Raw genomic sequence first — 23757 nt, 5'->3', positions numbered from 1 at the left:
AACTAGAAGTTTTATTTCTGGTGTTTCTTGTTCATTAAGATCCTGCCCATTTGAAATGGCAGAGTTAAAGAAATTTCTTCTTACTACCTTTGTTGTATGGTATTGGAATTAATATATTCAGAGATAAAGGGGTGTAGGGAGCAATTTCAGTCAATGGTATGGGATGATGTTATATTATGCATGTAGATATATATATACAAGCAATTGCCCCAACCTCTAAGATAAGTGTATTATAAAAACACAAACAGCATTGGGTTAGAACTTATTCATTAGTATGAAAGTGTTTGTACTATACTTTTTAAAATTCATGATATGGTAAATGTTACAAGTATATTTTCTGAATGACATGGGTATCTCTACATTTGGAAGACTTACCCTATTAAGGAATGATATATAACAGTTAAAAATGACAGCTCTCACAAATAATGCATGAGGTATACACTTACCTGTGGTATATATATTTTGTCATATGGCATAGTAAGGATGCCTCGGAGATGACACTTGACAGGAGGCATAGAATGTCGAGTATGTTTGGACTGTATAAACACAGTACAGTTTAACATTAGAACTGTGTAAAGACTGACATATTTACCTAGCAGTGTAAATTAGGACATCATGAAACCTACATGAATGATCATTCTTTGACTGGTAATGAAATCATAGCCTCAGTTTAACTAAGAATGAGCCTGCATAAATAAATCTCATTTTATACGGCAATAATTGATGGCACTCGGTGGGACAAATACAATTGTAGGCTTTATGTAATTTGTTAAAGATAAAAATGATATAATTTAAAGTAAAACTTAGGAGATGGTTATTTATTAGACATGCACCAATCAGCAGATTGAAAAGGAAAACAGGAAAATGTTTAATAAAAAAATAGTACTTTTATACCTGCACAGTATGAGATTTCTCTGAGACAAAATTACTTTAAAATTTGCCAAGATGTATACAGAATTTATGTAGTCGTGTGTCAGTAATCAACCAATCAGAAAAAAGTCATTTTAAAAATGGCTCTTGAGTAACATGCAAGTAAAATTAAGTACCAAATACCTAGCATTAAAGCACAGTAGCTCTAAGCTTCAATATACTACTTATGCTGACTGAATCATTCCAACCATGTGCAGCAGTGGGAGTTAATTTCATTTGTTAATATAACTTTCTACTCGTAAACATTTGCATCACCACCTCTCATATCAGGTCCCACACTATCAGTCACAAAAGTAGACATTTTTTAAATGAGGTGTTGTGGATGTGTGTGTATCGGTGGTGCTTTGGTCCTGAGTGCTTACTTGTACTCATGTATTCTTTGTGACATCTTGTGAAATGCCTTACCTGCATAGAACACCACAACCAAGATCACCACGGATGGTATATGCAGACATTCACAACTGTGTTTCAGTTAAAAATCCTTTTCGTGTCTGATAGCAGAAACCTGATCAGAAAGATGGTGCTATAATGTGTTCACGAGAGAAAAGTAGCAACTGAAATTACATGCTGCCAATGCTAATAGTTTGAATGACTTAGTTGGCATAAGGGGGGAACGTGTTCAGTGGCAACTGAAATTACATGCTGCCAATGTTAATGTTTTGAATGACTTAGTTGGCATAAGGGGGGGCAAGTGAAGCTTATGGTTGCATTACTTTAATCTTATGTGTTTTTGAAGTTAATTTTACTCATTATTAACAAGCTCATTTTAGTATGACATCTGTTTTAATGGATCAGTTGATTACTGTCACATGATTGCATGAATTCATTGTAAATCTTGACAAGTACTGAAATCATTTTACTTTGAAGAAGTATTGTTAATATAAAGTGGCAAAAGTTATAAACCTTTAATTATATAGCATTTCCTGAATTCCTGTTCAGTGTTTTATTTTAGACTTTGCATTGATGGATATTAGCCCTCAGAACCCAGCTTTGTCAGAGTAGAGCTTTTCACCCTGATGACTAGTTATATCAGGAGTCTCTTTCAGGGGATGATGAGTATGCACAATAAGGTTAAGTGATGAAAGTCAAACTCTAGGAAAAGCAAAGCTGATGAGATTAGAGCCCTGGGGCATTACTTTCACAATCCAACATTTTAATCAAAATTCTGTTTCGTTTGTGTCCTCTTTGCACAAATTATTAAAATTGGGTGGAATGTATCACTTTGTGACTAAGTTAAGAGAGATTCTGCAGGTGGTAGTCAAAAATATTTGCTTAATCAAAAACAAAAGGTTTGAAACAATATGAGTTTTAGCATTTGTCTTGCAATTTCTCCACATAAGAGAAGCTTCTATGTATAAATGAATCCGTATTTACATTGGATGCACCAATGAGCTGTGGTGTAACTGTTGCGATTGGTGTTCATAATGTGTGCTAATCTTAGTGAACTTTTAATTTCTTAAATCATGGAAATGCAGCAGGTAAGTATTGGATGGATGAGGTCTTAAACATTCTCCATGGATGTGTAAAACGTAGGATGATAACTCCAGAATATCAGATCAGAAGTTGTATGGTAACAATGTACTATTAAACAGTAAGTCTTTAAGCTTTCTGTGATGGATCCTTTCTTCACTACATCACTTGAACCTTTACTTTTATCTTTAAGTTCAATCCTGTCACATCTTGACACTTATTTGTGGAAGTTTGTGCAGTTATTATAATGTCATCTGCATATGTTAACAGAACTGGAATTCTTAACCCTTCAGGTGTTATATACCCCTCCTCCTTCATTTTGTAAATTATTTCACATTCATAGCTAATGCAAAGAGTATAAAACTCGCTGGATATCCCTGTCTTATACCACTCTTCATATATACCTCTTGACTTAACCAGCCATTTACAAGTATTCTTACTTTATTATTACTATACTCTGATATACGTCATTTCCTAACTTTCTCACTTACATTATATTTTTTCATCACTACTCATAAGATTTCCTGTCCAGTTGTATCAAATGCCTTATTAAGATCACCTATCATAATTTTTGCTTCTTCTTTTACATTCATAATATCATCCACAATTTTTCTATCATTAATAATTCTTGAAAACCCTTCCCTTTTTTAACTATATATATGCTATCTTCTATAATATCTGCCCTTGGCAAAGTTTCCCTAGTAGTATAAATACCACCTAGAATGTCCCCTGAAAAGAGGTTACTAGCTTAGTGGAACTAACCCTGCTAACAAAGATAAATAAAAATGTATCTAAGTGATGGGTTGTGGCTTTTCATTCCTCACTTCTATTAATGTTTTGTGAAATGTTGACTAATAATCACGAAACATCTTCTCAGTCAAATGGTTAGTGGTAAGAACAGAGACAACCAAAATCCTTACATTCTTCGCCTTTAGTGAAAGTAGTTACAATTTAAACTTAGTCTGATTAAATTATCCTGTGTAAGAACTTGCAAAGAAAAAAGGAATATTTTTATATATGTTGTTTTGGATGGCTGATAGCTAAATTTCCAATTCATTGATGATTTGCTGATAAACAAAAAAGTGTCAGTTAATACACAGTAATGGAAAAATTACACTAAAGTTTTGAATAATTGTAGTACTTGTATTAGCACTACATGAAGACAATATAGCAGTATTAATGCTACTGTTTCTGGAGTTCTCAATGTTCTAATTCAAGGCATACTTTCTCATACATTTTGTCTCCAGCTCTTCGCCTCCCAGGCCCAGAGCCTCTTATTGATGACCACTGTTGCCATGCCAGTTTTCAGCAAGAAGAATGAGACTGTAAGTATTTCAACTTGCAATGCTGTCTTACACCTTTATAATATGTGATCCTTTTGTTTATCAGGACAGTTCTAAAGTCTTCATATTTTTCATTCAGAGAGCAGAGGGCATTCTTCTTGGAGTAGTTGGCACAGATGTACCCCTGAGGGAGCTTCTGAAGTTAGCACCCAGATACCAGGTATGGAAATGAAGCACTGCCATCACTTGCTTAATCATCATTCATCTAACTGTTTCTGGAACTTGAATATCTGAGCCAGTATAAAGAAGGTGTATCATCCTGTGGTTGGAAAGCATAATCAAAGCAACATCTGCACACAGCATAGAATGTTCCTTTGGATTCCCTCCTACTTGTCTCCCTAAATAGTCCAAGTTTCACATCTTCATTGTTAGAGGCCCCAGGTGCAGTGCAAATAACAATGGGGACAGAAGGCAACTCTGTCTTTTTCCCTGGTGTGCAAAGGACATTCATTTTTTTATCCTTGCACTTGTGTCTTTGTATAGTCTTTCTATAAGACTTACTATAGAAGGGAAGCCACCACCTTCACATCAGCTCAAGTATTTGCATTTAACCCTGTCAAACTCCTTCTCAGCATTGAATGCTAGGATAACCAGTTCTGTGCCTGGCCACCATATGCATTATCAGCTTCTTAAGACATTGTCTGCTAGCTTTTGTTGTCTCTTGCAAACCCACATTGATCACCATGCAAAATTCCTGATAGCAGTGACCCATTTCTATTAGAAATAACCATGATAAAAAAAACTTCTGATTTATGTCTACAAGAGGATGGATGAGTTGGATTTTTTTGCCTGTTTTACAAGTACCTTAAACCACTTCTAATTATCTGGGGAGATGTTGAACCAAGTGCCAGATATGTCAGTGTCTCCTTTGTGTCAAATCTTCTTCTACCTTTCAGAATAAAAGTATTTACTCGCTTTCAGTTTGATAACTTTTTTTTTATGTAGTAGCAGTGTACAAGGGAGGCAGATGAAGTAGTTCAACAAGAGAACAAACATGTCTTACTGCCTTAAATAGCAGTGCTGATAAACTGAAACAGACTGAATTATACTGTGTGTAGTAACTTACGACTCAGAACTGTTCCTTGTTTTCTGTAGTGGCAGAATTAAGACAAACTGCCCTGTTTTCTGTAGTTTCTGCTAGACATTGACCTGATTTCTGTACTCAGACACTTGAATATGTGTACTGAACTGAATTTCTGTACTCATTTTCCTGAATATCAATAATGAACTGACTTCTGTCTAGAAAGTAGCTCACATAATACTAAAACTCTATAAATTTCCTACAAGTTCTGCCCACCTCTTTAACCTTGGTTCCCAAGCATAGGACCATCCAAACAAGTTTTGTTTTGGTACCAAATGTTCCATACACTCTGTTAGCATGTCTCTTCCTTATCAGCACTTTGGCGTGCAGGTTATTTATTTGTATCCTTCAATGAAACATTATTTTCTATTGAAAGTACTCTTACTGAAACTGCATCTAAAACATGGGATATAAGATAAAGATATAGGTCTGCTTTACTCTGACTGCATTTATAGGCCTATGTAAAGAGCATACTGCAGTTATGTAGGATTTATTCTGGCAAAACTATATTTATGTCAAGACTATTCTTATAAATCCCCCAGAAATCCCTGTACTGGGATTTGCTTCTGGAATAATTTCAAAAATTTCTCAATTTCATTTTTTTATTTTTCATTTGTTTTCATTTTTATTTTCTTTAAAAAAAAAAAAAAATAGTTGTTAGTGAAACTGCTGGCTTTTCCTTTCCTCTCCGCAGGTTCTCCTTTCCCTATTAAAGCCATCTGTTTTGTGTTTGTTACTCTCTTGCTCCTGCAGAGCTGTGAGCTGGACAATAACCTTGTTTTAATGTTTTTCAGACCTCTCTCAATATTCATCAGCCATATATTTACTCCTTATAATCTGCCAAGGTGAGCACTCCTATTCAAGTAATCAGAACCACAATTTTAATAAGGGCAGGCAGAAGGTACAATAACACATTCATACCGGAAGTCTCAAAGTAACTGCACTTTGAACTATTAAATATAGTGTCAGAAGTTATGCACTCTTTTGGCAGCCTCATAACATTCACAATTTAGTAAGAGAGGCAAATCTCACTAGAGCTTCTGTAAAGTGTCATGACTGACAAAGAGGAAGGCCTTGTCAGGTCTGTGAAAAAAAAAGTAATGCTTTTCCAGTATATTCCTTGGATCTCTCTAGAAATTAAATGAAAATGAAAGGTGGAATTCCTAAAGCACTTGTACAAAGTACGAGATATAGTGCATATTTACAAAGCAATTCCACACATAGTAACGTATTTATATTAAGTGTAAGGTCAGTCTGGATCCCACTCCATCTCTGTTGTCCAGTGAGATGGTCTGAATCCATGCCAGGGTGCTGGCCAGATTGAATCAGCAATGGGAAGCACAGCTTTAAAGATGGCAGGCAAGGATTTTCCTTGCAGTGGAAAATAAAACAATGTCTTTATCATTTCTACACATTGAGTTGTCTCCCTTCTTGAAGATAGTAGTGATTCACCAAACCTTTGCAATATTTTCATTATTTCGGATTTGGAGGATGGGCTGGTGGGGCATTAATATCTATTTTTCACTTGCACTCTTAAGTTTCAGTAATAGATAACAGAGCAGTTCTGCAGCTGACCACGGAGAGGCTTTAAACTCTGCAGCCATTTTAACTTGACAGCTGTCGAAGGAAGTTAAATGGCACACTGTCTAGCAGATCACGGAGGAACCAGCCCAATTTCCCGACTGCCTCTGAGAACTGTCTGGTTATGTGACTTTTTAAGAGTCACACAGAAGGCAAATTGTGGCTCAGGAAATCAAATCCTGGACTACAGGAAGCAGACCGTTATAAGCTCATAGCTTTAATCCTCTACACTAACTTCCAGATAAAAAAGATACAACTTCCCATCCCCCGGGATTCAGATCGTGGTCACCTGCATGACAGGTATGGATACTTACCACTGTCCTAATGAGGAAGACTGCTGTGGTTATTGGCTGAAAAAATATTAAAAATAAAATAGAAGCTGGGCAGATAAGGACTCAGCTTGCTAAACATATTTAATAATAAAACAATGTCAGAGTCCCCAGGAAATAACAGCAATCTTTTTATTTGCGTAAGTACTTAAGTGGACAACAGAAAGGAAATGGCATGGCATAGATGTCATGCTAAACTCTATAGTCAGGAGGGGGTGGGAGTGGGGGTGATCAGGGGCCTGTGTTATGTGTAGTTTATTTATCCTGAATTGTGAACATGGCATATTTTTATCCAGATCATATCCCGTTAAGAAAATTGTTAGCATACTAGAAGGTCCTGAAGTTAGATTATTGTAATTCTTTCTTGTATGCATGAGATAACGTCAACCCCTCCCCAAAGAGTACATAATTACAATAACTTAAAACCCCCCCAAAGACTATGTATGCTGTAGATGAAGAAGTAGCCAATAGCCTGGAAAAACACATTGGGAATCATTCCTTTACTGTGACAAAAGCTGTCAATCAACTAAAAGAAACCTAGGGCTATAGCAATGAATTTAACTTCACTTGTGTTCGGCCTTTTCACTTCTGGATGAATACTTTAAGTTTTGCCCAAAAAATGCATGACTTCATTACTTTTTTTCAGACACCTTATTAGACTGAGGTTTTCTGACAGCTTTGATCCTTCTGCATAAGTCACAGTCATTTCACAGCCTGGCAGCCAACACATATCTGACTGATATATGAAATGAAAAGCTGAGGTAGCATCTTAATTTACCATTAAAAAAATCATTTTAATAAAAACGATAAACAGCACTTGATGTTTCTGGTTTGCTTAAGCATGTACAGGGAAAAGAATGCTAATTGGGAACATTTAAATTTTACCGTTTCATTTTATTTAAGATAATTATATTTTAGTGCCTACATTAAGGTTTTATTTGCATTGTTAAAGCAACAATGATGCTTGTGATGGACAATCAGTTCTGTGAATAGCTGACATGCATGAGAAGTCAAGTGAATTATATTAATTATTTTTTATTTGTGCAGCTGCACAGGTTACAGAAAATTAGTCTAAACAATTTAAGTTATACATTTTAGACTTTAGAATTGCATATTTTAATCACTGTATGATTTATTTTAAGTTTTTTGTGATTGCCTTTATATCTTTCAAGCTTGGAATACATGGGTATGCCTTCCTTAATACCAACAATGGCTACATCTTGTCACACCCTGATCTTCGACCACTGGTAGGTACCATGACTATGGAGTTTTTTTCTTTCTTCAGATGAGTGTTTGTATGTATTTTTCTCATTTCTCATTGCTTGATATTCATGCAGCAGTATTCCATAGCAGAAGTGGATGTTATGATAGCATAATAGTAGGAGCCAGAAATAAGTTGATCTTTATATAGCTAGTGTTGCAATCTAAGCATGACACAGCCATTGGGTTACAGTGATCTATCTGTCTATACACACACACACACACATACACACGCACACACAGACATATCTATATATTGTACGTGGAGAGATTACTACTTAGATTCACTCACACAGAGACACACATGGCACGCGCGTGTGTGTGTGTGTGTGTGTGTGTGTGTGTGTGTGTGTGTGCTATACTTGTGTGTGTGTTAGCAGGCCCCACAGTTCCATCAGAGAAGGGAATATGGTATCGCTGGGCTCCCTGGCTGCTAAGCCATTAGGAGTTACAGTGTGTATCATACCTCAAAGGACGCAAATTAATATTTATAGAAACTTCAAAGGAGTTATAGGTCATACAACTTCTCCGTAAACCACTATGCATTTCATTAAACAACAGAAAAGGAATAAACTGACCTCTCACTGATAATAAAGGCATTATTCAAGATTTCTTATGTCAACCTAAAGAGCTAGTGATGTAATCGGATAATAAATCACAGTATTTAGACCTCTTTCTGCATGAATTTCCCATTAGGACTCTACTTCATTTTTCCATTATTTGTTGCCAAGGGCACTTTGCATTAAAGGAAATATATATCCTAGAATGGCTAAACTATTCATATTTCTGTGCCCTTGCTTAAAGTCACAGAGTACAGTAATGTCACAATTACATTCCTGACAATCTATTGTGATGCCATAACAGAAGCTTATGATGTGGTTTGCAGCTGTGTTACAGCACTTTAAAAGCAATGTATGCAGGATAGATGCATGGTAGGTGTGATGTAATAAAGATACCCTGGATACTATTGTCTGTGTTACTTAATTCATGGTATACAGAAGGCAAATGCTCTGCTATACAGGCTATCTGGCACCTTTCAGATATCCTATTTATAAAAAGTTGTGTGTGTCTGTGTTCATCTGTGTGTATATGTGTTGGTATATACATGTGTGTGTGTTCTGCTGTTTTGTTATTTCATATTCTCATAGTGTTTGCTGTAATTGATTCTATGAAGGAATACCTGGCCAAAGTATCAGGTAAATGAAAAGGTGATTTACGTCATTCGGAATTATTCCTGTTGCTAATAAATGTAAGTGATTGGTTTTAATTTATTGTTGACTGTGTTAAAGTTTGTTATGACTGATTCAGTGGTTGGAGTGGTTTATTTGTTTATACTGAGTAACAAGCCATGTGAGTTTATGACTGGACAAGGGCATGGTATAGTATGTTCTGAAATAGGCATGGGTTGGCAGTTGGTGCAATAGTTAAGGAGTTTACCTTACTAACACAAGGTACAAGGTTTGATTCTAAGGTGGGATAATTGGCTAGGCTTAAAATGGCCCAGAAGGGTAGTTAACCTAGAACTAACCTATGATTCAATTTTCCAAAGCTACCCATTGTTTGGTGACGATGCCAGAGAATTTGAAAGATTTTGTTTGCATTTGAAGCAATTCTTGGCAAGAAAAATGAAATTGTATTATTTTGCACATGTATTTCTTGTTTTCATTGCATTCTGAAATATTTCTGTGCTCTTTATTGTTTTTCCTACATTTGCTTAGAGTTTTAAGTTGCATTTATCCACTGCTGTAAGGGCTGCTGTTCTGCATTTGTAGTACCCCAAATACACTGTAACTACTGTTTTCAGTGCTTTTAGGCATGTCCTTCTGTGGTTCTGTAACACTTGTGCTCCAAACCAGTGATTTTACATTAACAGGGATAAAGTCTGTACTTTTGTGGCAGGAGAGGGCTGATTTCCCTTATCTGAAATGGGAACTGGTGGTGGAAGGCCTACTGTGTGCTCATCTGATTGGCCTGTGGGCATACCTATTAAAGCTTGTTTTTTTTCAGCTTCTATATAATGCCCATGTTTGCTTTGCTCAGTGGCATTTATTGGTACCATAAATGCAACCATTAGAAGTTGGACTTTTCTGATAAAAACTACTCTAAATTTTTCCACAGTCCAGTGCTACTCAAGGAGCAACTTGTTTGCATGCTGAGCAGCATTGCTGTATTTAGTTAGCTCTAGATTACATTATTATAGCACTTAGAATTATCGCTGCTCAAAGAGCCAGTGGTTTGCACGCTAGGCAGTATCGATGGATAGGTTAGCTGTAGATTACACTAATCAAGTACCCATCTGTCATCGGGTTGCAACCCCCCCCCCATTGTTTTCCTTTGTAAAACACATGTTAAGGACCTGCAATCATAGATAGGCATGTTCCTGCTGTCTGCATCTAGCTTGCTGGACACTGGTATCCTGAAGCAATGTAACAATTGCCTTACGTACACTATTAACCCCTTAATTCTGCATGAATACACTATATGTGATATGTAGTTACACAATGTCACTGGAGACAAGACTGCCACATGAAGACACAAAAAACACCAAACAGGTTGTCAGCTACATTCATACAACACTCAATGTACATACAAAGGACCAGAAACACAGATCCACATACTTGGAGGTGCTCACATGTAACTTACCCAAATCTCAAAAGACTGTCAGACACAGTTCTCAAAAACTCTGCATGCACACAGACAGACAACTCCCACCACAACACATAAAACAACACCTCATTGTGTCTCAGCTACCAAAGTTCATAAGGCATAACACCAAACAACCCTAAGAGTGGACTCCACAGATAGATAGTAGCCTGATATTTGACTGCAGTGTGTTCACAATGGTGAGAAGTCCTTCTGTGTAAAGGCATAGCATTCAGATCCAAGGAAGTTATAGTTCCACTGTACTCTGGCCTCCTCAGACCTATAATCAAGTACAATGTACATTTTGGAATGTACCTGACCAGGCACTTGCAACAGCTGGAGTCGCCTCTAAGGTTCTTTACAAAAAAAAATGCAGGGTGTAAACAACATGTCCTATGTGGCTAGACTAAAAGCCGTATCCCTTTACTCTGTCTCCTACTGAAGGGATGACCTATGTCTACTTAGAAGGCACTCATAAATACAGCCCTGATTGAATTCTTACACATTTACAAGACAAACTGCATGAGAGTTGCCTGATCTACAGATCTAAACCTGATCTGTAACACAAACAAAACATGCTGGAGTAACAGATATTTGTCTCGGAGATTACCCCTTCTCTGGAGAAGGCTTGCTATTCATGTAAACAGAATCCTTCCCTGACCCTCTTCAAATGTAATTTGGATCAATGTATGGGAAATCATAAATTCACTTGTGGAGTGGTACCCATATCCCTTATGGACAGGGCAGTCTGCAAAATATTCATAGGCACAAACCTAAGCTATCCTCTAGCCTTTAGGGATCGAAAATCATGTAAAATTTGGGTAATAATTGCTAGGCTTGCAAGGGTTCTTAAGCCGTTAGCCTAGTAATCTCTATGGAACAACTTGTTACCACTCCCACAAGAGGGGAAAACATACTGGACCTGATCATCACCAACATGGGGACACTATGCTCCAGACCAGAAGTGTATCCCTCACTGGTAAGATCAAACCATAAACTAATCTCACTGGATATTCACATCCCGACCCCATCCCCTGCCCAGAAAACCACAGTGAAAAACTTCTCTAAAGCAAATTTCACACGCCTCAAAACCGAGGCAAAATCCTTCAAAGCCCCTGGGCCTGTGGAAAATACGGCCCAGACCGCAGAATCCTTTATAAACACATTCTATGAACACCTTCAGGAATGCATGGATCATTCAATCCCAAATAAAACCAAGACCCAATCCTCCAAAGGCAGACGTCCTGTCTGGTGGACCCCAGCCATAAACAAACTATACAATAGAAGGAGGAAGCTACTACATGATAGAGCAAAATCCCAAAAAGGGAAGGCATCTCTGATCAGTATTAGCAAAAAACTATGGGCACTCATAAAATCGTCTAAGGCCAGCTTCGAGAGAAAAATTGCACAGGACACTAAGGATAATCACAAGGCTTTCTTTAGTTATGTTAGGAACCTGGGTGGAATTCCCAGATATGCTCAGAATTAGTCCAAAATGACAAAGAATACACTGAGCCCACAGACATTGCCAACATCCTAGCTGACAGGTTCAGTGCAAACTCCCCCACCAAAAGGGCAAATATCTATCCCAACAGAGTGCTGCCCCTGACATCTCAGATGCTCAGGTAAGAGCGCCTCTCCAAAGCAAAAACACAGCATCAATGGGACCAGATGGTGTCCCGGCTGCATCCTACATGAACTCCAAGAAGAGCTAAACCCAAACATAAAACTACTGTTCAATCTTAGCCTTACTACAGGATATGTACCCAAAGAGTGGCGACAGCAACAGTGGTCCCTCTCCACAAAGCTGGTGCCTCAACGGATCCTGGAAACTATCACCCCATAAGCCTGACTAGCTTGGTCTGCAAAGCTATGGAAAGGATCATCATGGACCTCATAAATAAAGATATTGGGGACCTACAGACACTGGATCCTACCCAGTTTGGCTTTGTTAAGGGCAGATCCTGCCTCTTAAACCTGGTTGATTTCTTTGAAACAGTCACCAAGGCCATTGACGAGGGGAAGGTGGTCCACACAGCCTACCTGGACCTGCAAAAGCCTTCAATACAATACCCCACTCGGCATTATAGATAAGCTCACCAGCTTAAATATAAACCCCTATGTCACTAGATGGGTTGCAAACTGGCTCAAGGACAGAACCCACATGGTTAGAATTGCTGTAGCCATGTCAGACTCCAAACCAGTTACAAGTGGCATCCCACAAGGCTCAGTCCTGGGACCTCTCTTGTTCGGTATATATTTCTCGGCGGTACAGGCCAACACGGAAGGACTGTGGCTGACCAAGTTCGCAGATGACTGCAAACTGGGTGCCATAATCAACTCTCCAGCCGACACAAGCATCCTCCAAAAGGGCCTCATAGAAACAGACAACTGGTGCCAGAGCCATGGCCTCAAGCTAAATGCCAAAAAGTGTATAGTCATCCCCTTTGGCAAAAACAAAGTGCCCACAAATTACCACATAGGTGGTAATCCATTAAGTACAGAAGAAGTCATTAGGGACCTGGGGACCCAAGTTGATAGCAATCTCTCATTTGACAACCACGTGGCCAAAGTGGTTAGAAAAACATTTTATATAGCCCACCTAATCATGAAGGGATTCACATCTAGATCAAGGAGGTCATTGTGCCTCTTTACTCATCCCTCATCAGGCCCATAATTGAGTACAATGCCCCTTTTGGGATGTACCTTACCAGACACCTGCAGCAACTGGAAAGACCCCAAAAGTACCTCACCAAGAGGATCAAAGGGCTCAAACAGATGCCATATGCTGCCCGGTTAAAGAAACTCCAGCTCTACTCAGTGGCATACCGCCTGCTCAGAGGCAATCTGTGCCTGATGTATAAAGCCATGTCCAACCCGCAATTAATGCACATGCTGCTCCTCAGTAATCCAAATCCTATCGAGCTACGCACCGAGAGACTTGAACCTCAGCACTGAAATAAATAGGACATGCTGGAGGGACAGATTCATAACCCAGAGGCTCCCTTCACTCTGGAATAAAATCCCAGTCCAGGTTAGACAGAGTCCCACATTGACTCTCTTCAAGAGGAATCTTGATGAGTGGATGGGAGATCGTAGGTTTACCCCGGCTATCACTTCTGTGTCACTGTTAGACAGAGGCACAGTATACTAACCTCAAAAAAAGGCATAGCAAAATTAATTTAAAATGGGTGGCGAAAGCCAAACACACTCTGGCTAGGCTTATAAATGCCCTAGGGCAGATAGCCTAGTATGAACCTATGAACCTATATGAACCTATGAACCTATTAAAGGATAAATGTAAGGGGAAGCTTGCGGCCTACTAAGTCTGTTACATGGCTTTGAGTATGTCATTGGTAACAGAGGTCTCTTTTGTTTTATTTTATGGAAGTTGGGAGAGCCAATAGGATTTTACAATACTGAGGTGGAATAGATGAATGCGAGCCAACTGTGGAAGGGATAGTGGCTGATAGTTGATAGTGGCTGGTAGTTTGTTCTGGGCAGAGTAGCATTTGTTTATGATTACACTAAAAAGTGTACTAGTAGACAAAAAGGTTGAGGAGAAAAGAGGGAGGATTTTTGAAATACAGGATGGAGATCATGGACCTCTTGATGAATGACTGTTTTCAGCTTATTTACTTTTGTGGTAAAATGTTTTATTTATTTATTTTTGCAAAGTACCCGATGTATAACAACTGCGGTGGTGGTGCTGCGGTAGCGTTGTCACTTCACAGTAAGACACTGTCTGGTTCGATTCTCAGCTAGAGCATCTTCTGCGTCGAGAAATGCGTGAATGGGCGTACCTTTGTTGAAGGTTGTGCGTCAGGGCTGGCAACTCGGCACATAAATATCTATCTGCCAATCATTAGCGGACCGGAGTTCCACTGTGGCGACCCCTAACCGGGAAAAGCCGAAAGACGCAACAACAACCCGATGTATTTTAACAGTTTGAATTTACATGTTTACTTAGTTATGCATTTTTCATCAGTTTTCTTCTCTGCTGACTGCCTATCATCAGCCTTCTCAAGACCAAACTGGCCCATTCAATCTATAAAAGTGACAGCCAATCACAGGAGACTGTCATCAGGGCAGCCACTAGGGTTTTCTTGCGTATTAGTCTCCTAATCTCTGGTGTCAGCTGACAAGTTCAGCTTGCAATACTAGCCTGCTAGGCATGCAGGCTACTGCTCATGCCAGTTGCATTTGCGATTACAAAAAGAAAAACAAAAAAAACTTTGCTCTCCTGGTACATTAAATACACTAGCTCCAGGGTTAATCAAACACAAAGAAAAGGGAAAAGCCCAGGAGGTATGTAAAGGTCAATAGAATGAACTTTGACCATTATATAATTTAACAAAATGTACCACCAATGAAAAACACAAGCATTTCAGCACCCAATGAAATGCATGCAGTGATAACTCATACAGAGCTCATATATATCTATATCTATCTATACAGATATAGATGGATGGATGGATGGATGGATGGATATGACAAGGGTGAAAATGCTCATCTCTTGTTTTTAACTAATAAACCGTGGCTTAAACAAGTAATGCCAGTTTGAATCCTGTTTTCTTTTTTAATAAGAATGCAATGTGATCTTTAATATGGATTTTATATAAGAAGTTATGACAACAGTGCTTTTTTAAATGAATTTGTGTGCCAGTATCATTCCTGTACAACTAGTTTTTCCTTTTTTGCTGTATATGTTACAGTGCGACGATCAGTTGAATTCGTTTTACAGTTTGCACTTCTTTTTCAACTGGCTTATATGCTAAGTGGATTTAATTAGTGTTGCTACATTTATTTGTTGTGCTTTTGGCCACTTTTCAAGATTACAGCAAGCAACCATTTGTGGCCAAGTGTGCGAGTCATATAGCGCTTGTAATGGTTCATACTGCTGAAGTTCTAAGAAGATAAACACTATTGTTATGGTTTTAACTGTTTTTCATTGGCGGTTTCATTTCTCTTTTATTATATTGTGTACACACAGGCATTTTTATTTGTGACTCAACTCACCGAAATCTGAACAATAATGAGATGCCTGCTGTGTATAGGTACATAAAGCATAGAGTCATGCATCTAATACTTTAAAAAAAAAAAAAAAAAGCTCAGGACAGCCTCTAGTTGTGTTACATTGAGCAACGTAGCCCATAACAGCTACACATAGCTATAACTAGATCAACACTACTGTGAAGCAATTTAGCCCACAGCTTTCACAAAAAACTCCACACTACTGTTAAGTAATGCTTCTGAGCTCTGTATCAGAGTCACATATATACCCAAGTTGTATATTTACATAAATAGGCATACATATACATAGATGAGACGTATAGAATGCCCTTCTTACTACTGTGGTAACATGGTGATCAAAGGTAAAGTTGCTGTCAACCTGTGTGCCCAGGTCTCTCACCACTGAGCGCATACTTAGGGTGTTGCTGTTGATGTGGTAGTTAGCAGGAACATCACTCTTACTGACGGGATGATAATACATTTTTTTGCATTGAGTTTAAGGCCATGAATTTGGCACCAGTCATCTGTTTGTGTAAGACCCTCTTGTAGGATGTTGACATAATTTGAAGATTCTATGACCGCTCCCAGTTTGCAGTCATCAGCAAAATTTGTCAGTCACTGTCCTTTAGTTTTTGCTTGCACTTTGAAGAAATAGATTCCAAACAGTAGAGGTCCCAGGACTGATCCTGTGGAATACCACTTGTTACAGGTCTGCTGTTGGTGGTGGATTCCCCTATTTTGACTATATGGGTTCTATCAGTGAGCCAGTTACTGACCCATCTAATATAAGGGTTGATACCTAGCTGGGTGAATTTGTCAGTGATGCCTGAGTGGGTGATAGTGTCAAAAGCCTTTGCTAAGTCTAGGTAGGCTATATACACAGATTTCCCCTCATCCAGGGCCTTGGTGACTGTCTCAAAGAAGTCCACCTGGTTTAACAGGCATGATCTTTCTTTGACAAATCCAAACTGTGTAGGGTCAAGTGTTTGGAGATTACCTATATTTTTGTTGATAAGGTCCATGATGATTTGCTCCATGGCCTTGCAGATAAGGCTAGTCAGGCTATCTACAACAGAAGGAAGAAACTGTTGCAGAAAAGGGTGAAGTCCCAAGACTGGAAAAACTCCTTTATTAGCCTCAACAAAAAGTTGAGATCCCTCATCAAATCCTCTAAAACCAGCTATGAAGGCAGAATTGCAGCAGACACTAAAAACAATCACAAAGCCTTTTATAGTTATATCAAGAACTTCCACGGCAATACCCAGATGTGCTCTGGGTTACTGCACAATGGTACCTCCTATATTGAGCCAACAGATATTGCCAACGTACTCTCTGACAGATTCAGTGCCAGCTTTACCCCTCTGTCCCCCCCCTAAAGGACCAATTACAATACCGGAACAATGCCAGGCACCCAGCATTACTGCAGCCCAGGTAAAATCTGCATTGTCCAAGGCCAAGAATACAGCTTCCATGGGACCCAATGATATCCCTGGCTGTGTTCTACATGAAATACAAAGTGCATTGACACCACATCTGTGTGCCCTGTTCAGTCACAGCCTCACCTCAGGCTTTGTCCCTACCGAATGGTGCATAGCTACAGTCATCACTTTCCATAAAGGGGGAATGACTACAGATCCTGGGAATTATCACTGCATTAGCCTGATGAGTCTGATATGTAAAGCTATGGAACACATCATCATGGACCTGATTAACAAAGATATAGGAAATCTCCAAACTCTGGACCACACACAGTTTGGCTTTGTGAAAGGGAGAGCATGCGTGCTCAACCTGGTTGATTTCTTTGAGTCCGTCACCAGGGCTGTGGATGAAGGTAAGGCAGTGCATACAGCCTACCTTGATCTGGTCAAGGCCTTTGATACCATTCCTCACTCGGGAATTATTGATAAACTCACCAAACTAGGCATCGACCACTATATCACTAGATGGGTTGCAAATTGGCTCACAGATGGAACTCACAGTGTGAAAGTAGCGAACTCCAAGTCTGACTGCCGAGCAGTCATGAGTGGAGTCCCGCAGGGATCGGTCCTGGATCCTCTCCTGTTCAACATCTATTTTTCAGAAGTCTAGGACAAAACAAAGGGACTCTGGCTGACCAAATTCACAGATGACTGCAAGCTGGTAGCCATTAACTCCCCAAGTGATTCAGACATCCTAGAGAAAGGCCTCACTGAGACCAATGACTGGTGTCAAAACCATGGCCTTAAGCTAAACGCCAAAAAATGCATCGTCATCCCCTTTGAGAAAAACTCAATTCCCACTAATTACCACATCGATGGGAGCCCACTGAATACTGAAGGCATTATAAGAGATCTGAGGACACAGGTTGAGAGCAACCGCTCCTTCTAACTGCCACATTGCACTGTGGTTAGAAAGCCCTTCTATGTTGCACATCTCATTACCAAGGGTTTTGCATCCAGGAAGAAAGAGGTAATCTTTTCTCTCTACCCTTCCCTCATTAGACCAATCATTGAGTATAATGCCTCATTGGCATATACCTCACCTGCAACAGCTGGAGAGGCTATGGAAGTACCTTATGAAGGGAATCCTAGGCATTAAACATGTCCTACAGGGACAGACTCAAGACTCCAACTATTCTCTGTCTCATATTGCCTACTTAGAGGTGATCTCTGCTTGACTTACAAAGCCAAGTCTGACCCAGCTCTGTTAGAAATGCTACATCTAAAGAAATCCCAATCCCTCCACACCACATGCTCCAGAGACCTCAGCCTCATTACCACAATCAACAGAACATGCTGGAGGGACAGGTTCCTCACTCAGAGACTGTCCATGCTCTGGAATAGACTTCCCATACATGTCAAGCAGAGCATCTTGCTGTCCCTCTTCAAGAGAAATCTTGATGAGTGGATGGGTAATAGAAAGTTCACCCCAGGGATTACTCCAGTAGCTCGACTTAATAGAGGCACTGGGAACTAATGTTGGGCAGCACGATGCCAGGGCACTTCTATGGTATAGGTAAAGGCTCCAGGGCCATTAGCCTAGTACACACCTATGAACAGGCTTTACAGTAAGAGGAAGAAATTGCTGTCTAAGAGTAAGAGGGAGTGAGCCCTAAACTGGAAAACTCCCTCATCAGCTTAAACAAGCAAATAAGACTTCTTGTGAAGTCCTCCAAAGCAAACTACAATTCCAAATTAGCTTCCTCAACTAAGGACAACCATAAGGTGTTCTTTAGTTACATCTGTAACCTAAAAGGAAAGGCCCATATTTCTGCTGAAATGGTAGTTAATGATACCACATATAATGAGCCTGTGGGCATAGCTAACCTGTTGGCTGGCAGGTTCTATGAAAACTTCACTCCGCTGTCCCCACCACACATACCCCAAGACATCCCTACCACCTGTTCCCTACCCTGTATCTCTAAAGAGCAGGTCATAAATACCCTTTCTTAGGCCAAAAACACAGCATCTATGGGACCTGATAACACCCCAGGCTGCATCTTGCATGGGCTCCAACAAGAATTATCAACAGCATTGGGTAATCTTTTCAGTCATAGTCTAAGCACCAGCTTCATTCCAGCTGAATGGAAAATGGCCACCAACCATTATTCTCATGCACAAATGTGGCGCTTCCACTGGTGCCGGGAACTATAGACCTGAGCTGGTGCACGGCATTGGAACTGATGAATTCCAGGAAGCACTGGACCCGGGTTTTGGTGCTTGAGCAGAAGTTTCCTAGTATGAGAGTGTTGAGTTGGACCTTGATAGATTCCAAGGTGCTTAGGAACATGGAGTGAGAATCTAGGGACATGGTTGGGGACCTATAGCAGGCTATGACCTGGATCACAGTCTTGCCCAATGTTAGTTGTACCTGAAGAATCTCAGATGCATTATGCTGGGCTACTAGTCTGTAGGTGTGCATATCCTTTATGAATATGGAGACATCACCGTCTTTGGAGCTTTAGTCCATGTATTGGGGCTGAAAGATGTGGAATAAGTTATAGCCTGGTAGCGCAGGGGTGCTTTCTGCTGCTTTAAACCAGGTCTCCATTACAGCACAAATGTCGATGTTCTCCATTTTGAGGAGTGCTTCGAGCAAGTGCATCTTGAGATTTAGACTTCTAGCACTGAGCAGTATGACCCTCAGATTGCATTTATTTATAGCTGTTACGGTGGTAATTTGGTCTTTGGAACAATGCCTAAAAAAGGCACTATAGGGGTGGCAAAAGCCTTAGCCAGTGCCTGGAAACCCAGGGGTGACAGATGCAGGCAACCTCTGGCAAAGCATCGAGGTCTGTCAATCATGATATCCCAAGCAGACAGATACTGGATCCCCTTAGAATGACACCAGAAACTTAGCCAGTTGTTAAAGGCAGTTGTCCACCAGGCAAGTTTTCTCTTCCTTGAGAAGCTTGTTTTGGTCCTATCAGTTACGGCTGAGTCAATGCAGTTATAAGATGTTTGTATAAAGCACTGGTGTAGAACTTGGCATCATTGCCAATTCCATCTGAGGGGGATACAGTGAAGCTATTTATACCATCCTGTAAGAGGTTATAATCTGCTTTGGAGAAGTTTTTAGTCAGATCACGTCTAATGATCCTGGATAACTTCTTCTTTGAGAAGGTAACACAAAATGCTGACACACCTTACCTTGATCTGATGGCCAAGGTATTTCATACCATCCCCTCATGTTAGCATAATTCATAAATGAAGTGCTTGGATAGCAAATTGGCTAAAAACACAGAACTTACAAAATGTGGGTGGCAGGGGCAGGACCAGAGAACATGAAGCTGACCAGTGGTATCCTGCAGTGCTTTGTGATGGGAATGTTTTTATTCCATAATTACGTCTCTGTTGTGCAGACTGAACAACAAAACCTATGGCTAACCATGTTTGCAGAAACTGCAAACTGGGAGTCATTGTCAAATCTCCCTCTGATACAGAAGCCCTCAGCAAGAACTTACATTTATAAATAACTGGTGTATTGAAAATGAACTTGTATTTAATGTTAAAAAATACAACATTGTTGCATTTGGTAGATAAACAATTCTCCCATTTTATAGCCCTGACAATACCCCACTTCAAAATGAAAATGTAGTTAGAAACCTGGGAACCTGGATTGATAATTCCCTGTCCTCTGACCACCGTGTAGCAACAGTTGTCAGGAAACTCCTCTACTTGGTACACTGATTGCCAAGAGATCATCATCCAGATCAGAAGAAGTTATTGTGTCCTTGTATTCAGCACTGATCAGACTATACTATGCCCTCTTTGAGATGTAACTCACCAGATATATCAAACAGTTGGAAAGAACCCATAGGTTCCTAACAAAAAGAATCATAGGCTTAAAATCCTTAAGCTACTAAAAATAGACTATTAGTGCTGTCTTTCTTTTCTGTGTCTTATAATGTCCACAGCGGAGCCCTATGCCTTCCCTTTGCAGCTATCAGGGATACGGTAGTCCAGGATCTCTTGTACCATCATAAATCAAACAGTCCCATAAATATAAGAACTAGAGAGCTAAACCTTCTGCAGCTCAATATGGATAAAGCAGTGTGATGCGCTATATTCCTTCAAATGGAACTGGATAATTGGATGGGTATTCATAAGTTCACCCTGACCATGACCGGCATATCCCTGCTTGAGAAGGGAGATGCATTCTAGGATGGAACTGGCTAAGCATAATGGTTTCAAGACTTAGTAACTTTGAATATACCATGATTTCTATGATTTGCTGCAAACTTTCATGGCTAAATCACTGGTTCCTATTGCTAGAGAACTTCATATACAATGTACTGCACATGTGCAGTCCCTGACTCTGAGCTTTGTGAATTGTTACTTCCTCCTAGTAACAATTAGTACAGCTAATCAGATCAATTTATGCTAGCAGTCCCAACAATAGGAATGACATTAAGAAAATATGTTGTGAAACTTTGATCCTAAGCTACGTGATGACTGTCAGTTCCTTGCAGAATGTGCAAAAATTTCTAAACCCTTTAGAATGACATTATGTAAATATCTTCTAAATTTTAATACAAGAAAGTTCAAAGTACTTCAATTGGACTCTAATATTCTCAAAGGGGAGTACCATTTAGGAGGATGGACCCTTAAAATGCAAATAAAAAAAAAAGATCTTGGAGTTATAGTAAGAGCAGAAATAAACATCCAAGTACAAATTAAGAAAATTCTATGCAAGGTCAGTAATGTTACAGGCTGTATCCTTAGGGGATTAGATTCTAGGAACAGAGATTTTTACATTACCCCATTTGTATCCCTGGTCCACAGGGGAATAAACGCCACAAATAGAGATTGATACATTATCCCTGTATAGACCACTGGTCTTCAGGGGATTACACTCCTGAACAAAGATTATTACATTATCTCTGTATAGATTCCTGGTCCTCAGGGGATTAGACTCCTGAACAGAGATTGTTACATTACAGGTTCATAGGTGTTTACTAGGCTAACGACTACAAGGGCCTTCTTAAGCCTAGCCATGTATCCCAAATCTCTGACAAGTTCTGATACCCTTGATAAGTGTAAGCAGGGGTTTGGAAGATGAACTATTTACAGGTTACCTGTGTCCATTAGAGACATAGGTGCCAAACCAGAGATGAATTTCCAGTTTCCCATCCAATTGTCCAAGTTGCACTTGAATTGAGTTAGGGAGGAACTCTGCATCACATGGATGGGGAGCCTGTGCCATAGACACGGTAGTCTCTGGGACACGTACTTGTCTCTGCAGCAGGACCTATTTATATCGCAGGCAAGGATTAAGTCTTTAGAACTGGTAATTCTGATGCCATTTCTTTTGTGGATATGCAGGAGGTCCATCAGAGTGGGGTCTGACAATGCCCTCTATGCCAGACATAGATCTCCCCTCAAAAGCCTGTAGAGATAGAATACAGAGATAGGGCTTTGAGGCGGTCTGCATAGGACATATTACTTACGCCCTGTATTCTTTTAGTGAGGTACCTCTGTGGACATTCCAGTTGTTGGATATGCCTGGTTAGATACATACCAAAGGTGGTGTTGTATTCCATAATAGGTCTGATGAATGCCGAATACAGTGGAACAATGACTTATTTGGACTTAAATGCCATACCTTTGTTAATAAGTTGTACAATATAGAATGATTTCCTCACCACTGTAGACACATGATGGTCAAAAGCTAGATTACTATGTGTGTCCCCAAGTCCCTGACTACTGGGTCAACTGTAAGTGGTGTGTTGTCAATATGAGAGTTATCACGGATGAATGACTTCTCAAAGGATACTAATATGAATTTCTTGGCATTTAGTTTTACTCCATGGCTCTGACACCAACCGTTTGTGTTGGCCCTTTCTGGAGAACATTTTTGTCAGTGTGAGATTCAATGACAGCTCCTAATTTGCAATCATCTGCAAATGTAGTCAGCCAGAGACCACTGACATTGGGCTTGACCTCTGAGAAGTAAATGCCAAATGCTAAGCAGTTCATCCTACTATTCAGGCATGACCAAAGGGCAATTTCAGGTGTACTCTCCAGTCCAGCTGGTGAATTTGGGTATCATGAGGCAATGTTACAACTGCCTCATGTACACAGATAACCCTCTCCTCCTACCACAAAACACTAACATATGCGACAGATGCAATTATACAGCCACACTGGAGGCTAAGCTCTCTCCACCCAAGACTGGAACAGACAGTCAAGAGGAGAAGGTTAACACTTGCACCACACCTCCAGCCACACATACACCTACTAAACCAGCACTGGCAAAAAATACACATAAATACACAAAATCATACTCAGAGGCTCTAAATAAAAACCTGCAAAATCATCAGAGACCTCCAAAGCAGACACCCAAACAACCTGCACCTCCCGTCACAAACCAGACAACACATAAAACACAAAATCAGTGTGCCGCACAATCACAGCCCTTAAGGCGAAATAACATACATAACACACTAGTAATAGGTGACTGTATAGTCAGGCACACTGATGTCCCACTCACTAGGCTGGATAAGGAGAAGGTTACTGTTAGCTGCCTATCGGGAGCCAGAATCCTCCACATAACACAAGCACTCAGGTCTTTCCAGAACAAGTACAAATATGACTCTGTCATTGTTCATGTTGGTGTGAATGACCTG

At 39.8% G+C, this 23757-nt stretch overlaps 1 protein-coding gene across 4 annotated transcripts in view; it reads left to right on the top strand.

Moving 5' to 3' along the window:
- The window catches only part of CACNA2D4 (calcium voltage-gated channel auxiliary subunit alpha2delta 4), a 2573275-nt gene that overhangs the window by 642749 nt on the left and 1906769 nt on the right, over positions 1-23757 (top strand). For all 4 annotated transcript variants that reach the window (XM_044087505.1, XM_044087506.1, XM_044087504.1 and 1 more), the window contains 3 exons: positions 3648-3725; positions 3823-3903; positions 7907-7981. In XM_044087505.1, coding sequence (XP_043943440.1) covers positions 3648-3725; positions 3823-3903; positions 7907-7981 — 234 coding nt within the window. The remainder of the gene's footprint in view (positions 1-3647; positions 3726-3822; positions 3904-7906; positions 7982-23757) is intronic.

Source organism: Protopterus annectens, chromosome 11.part0 (assembly GCF_019279795.1).
Source record: "Protopterus annectens isolate FY-2018-M chromosome 11.part0, PAN1.0, whole genome shotgun sequence".
Classification (NCBI taxonomy): Eukaryota; Metazoa; Chordata; order Ceratodontiformes; family Protopteridae; genus Protopterus; species Protopterus annectens.
The sequence above is the reverse complement of the archived record's forward strand: the minus strand, read 5'-3'. Positions and strand labels throughout refer to the sequence as shown.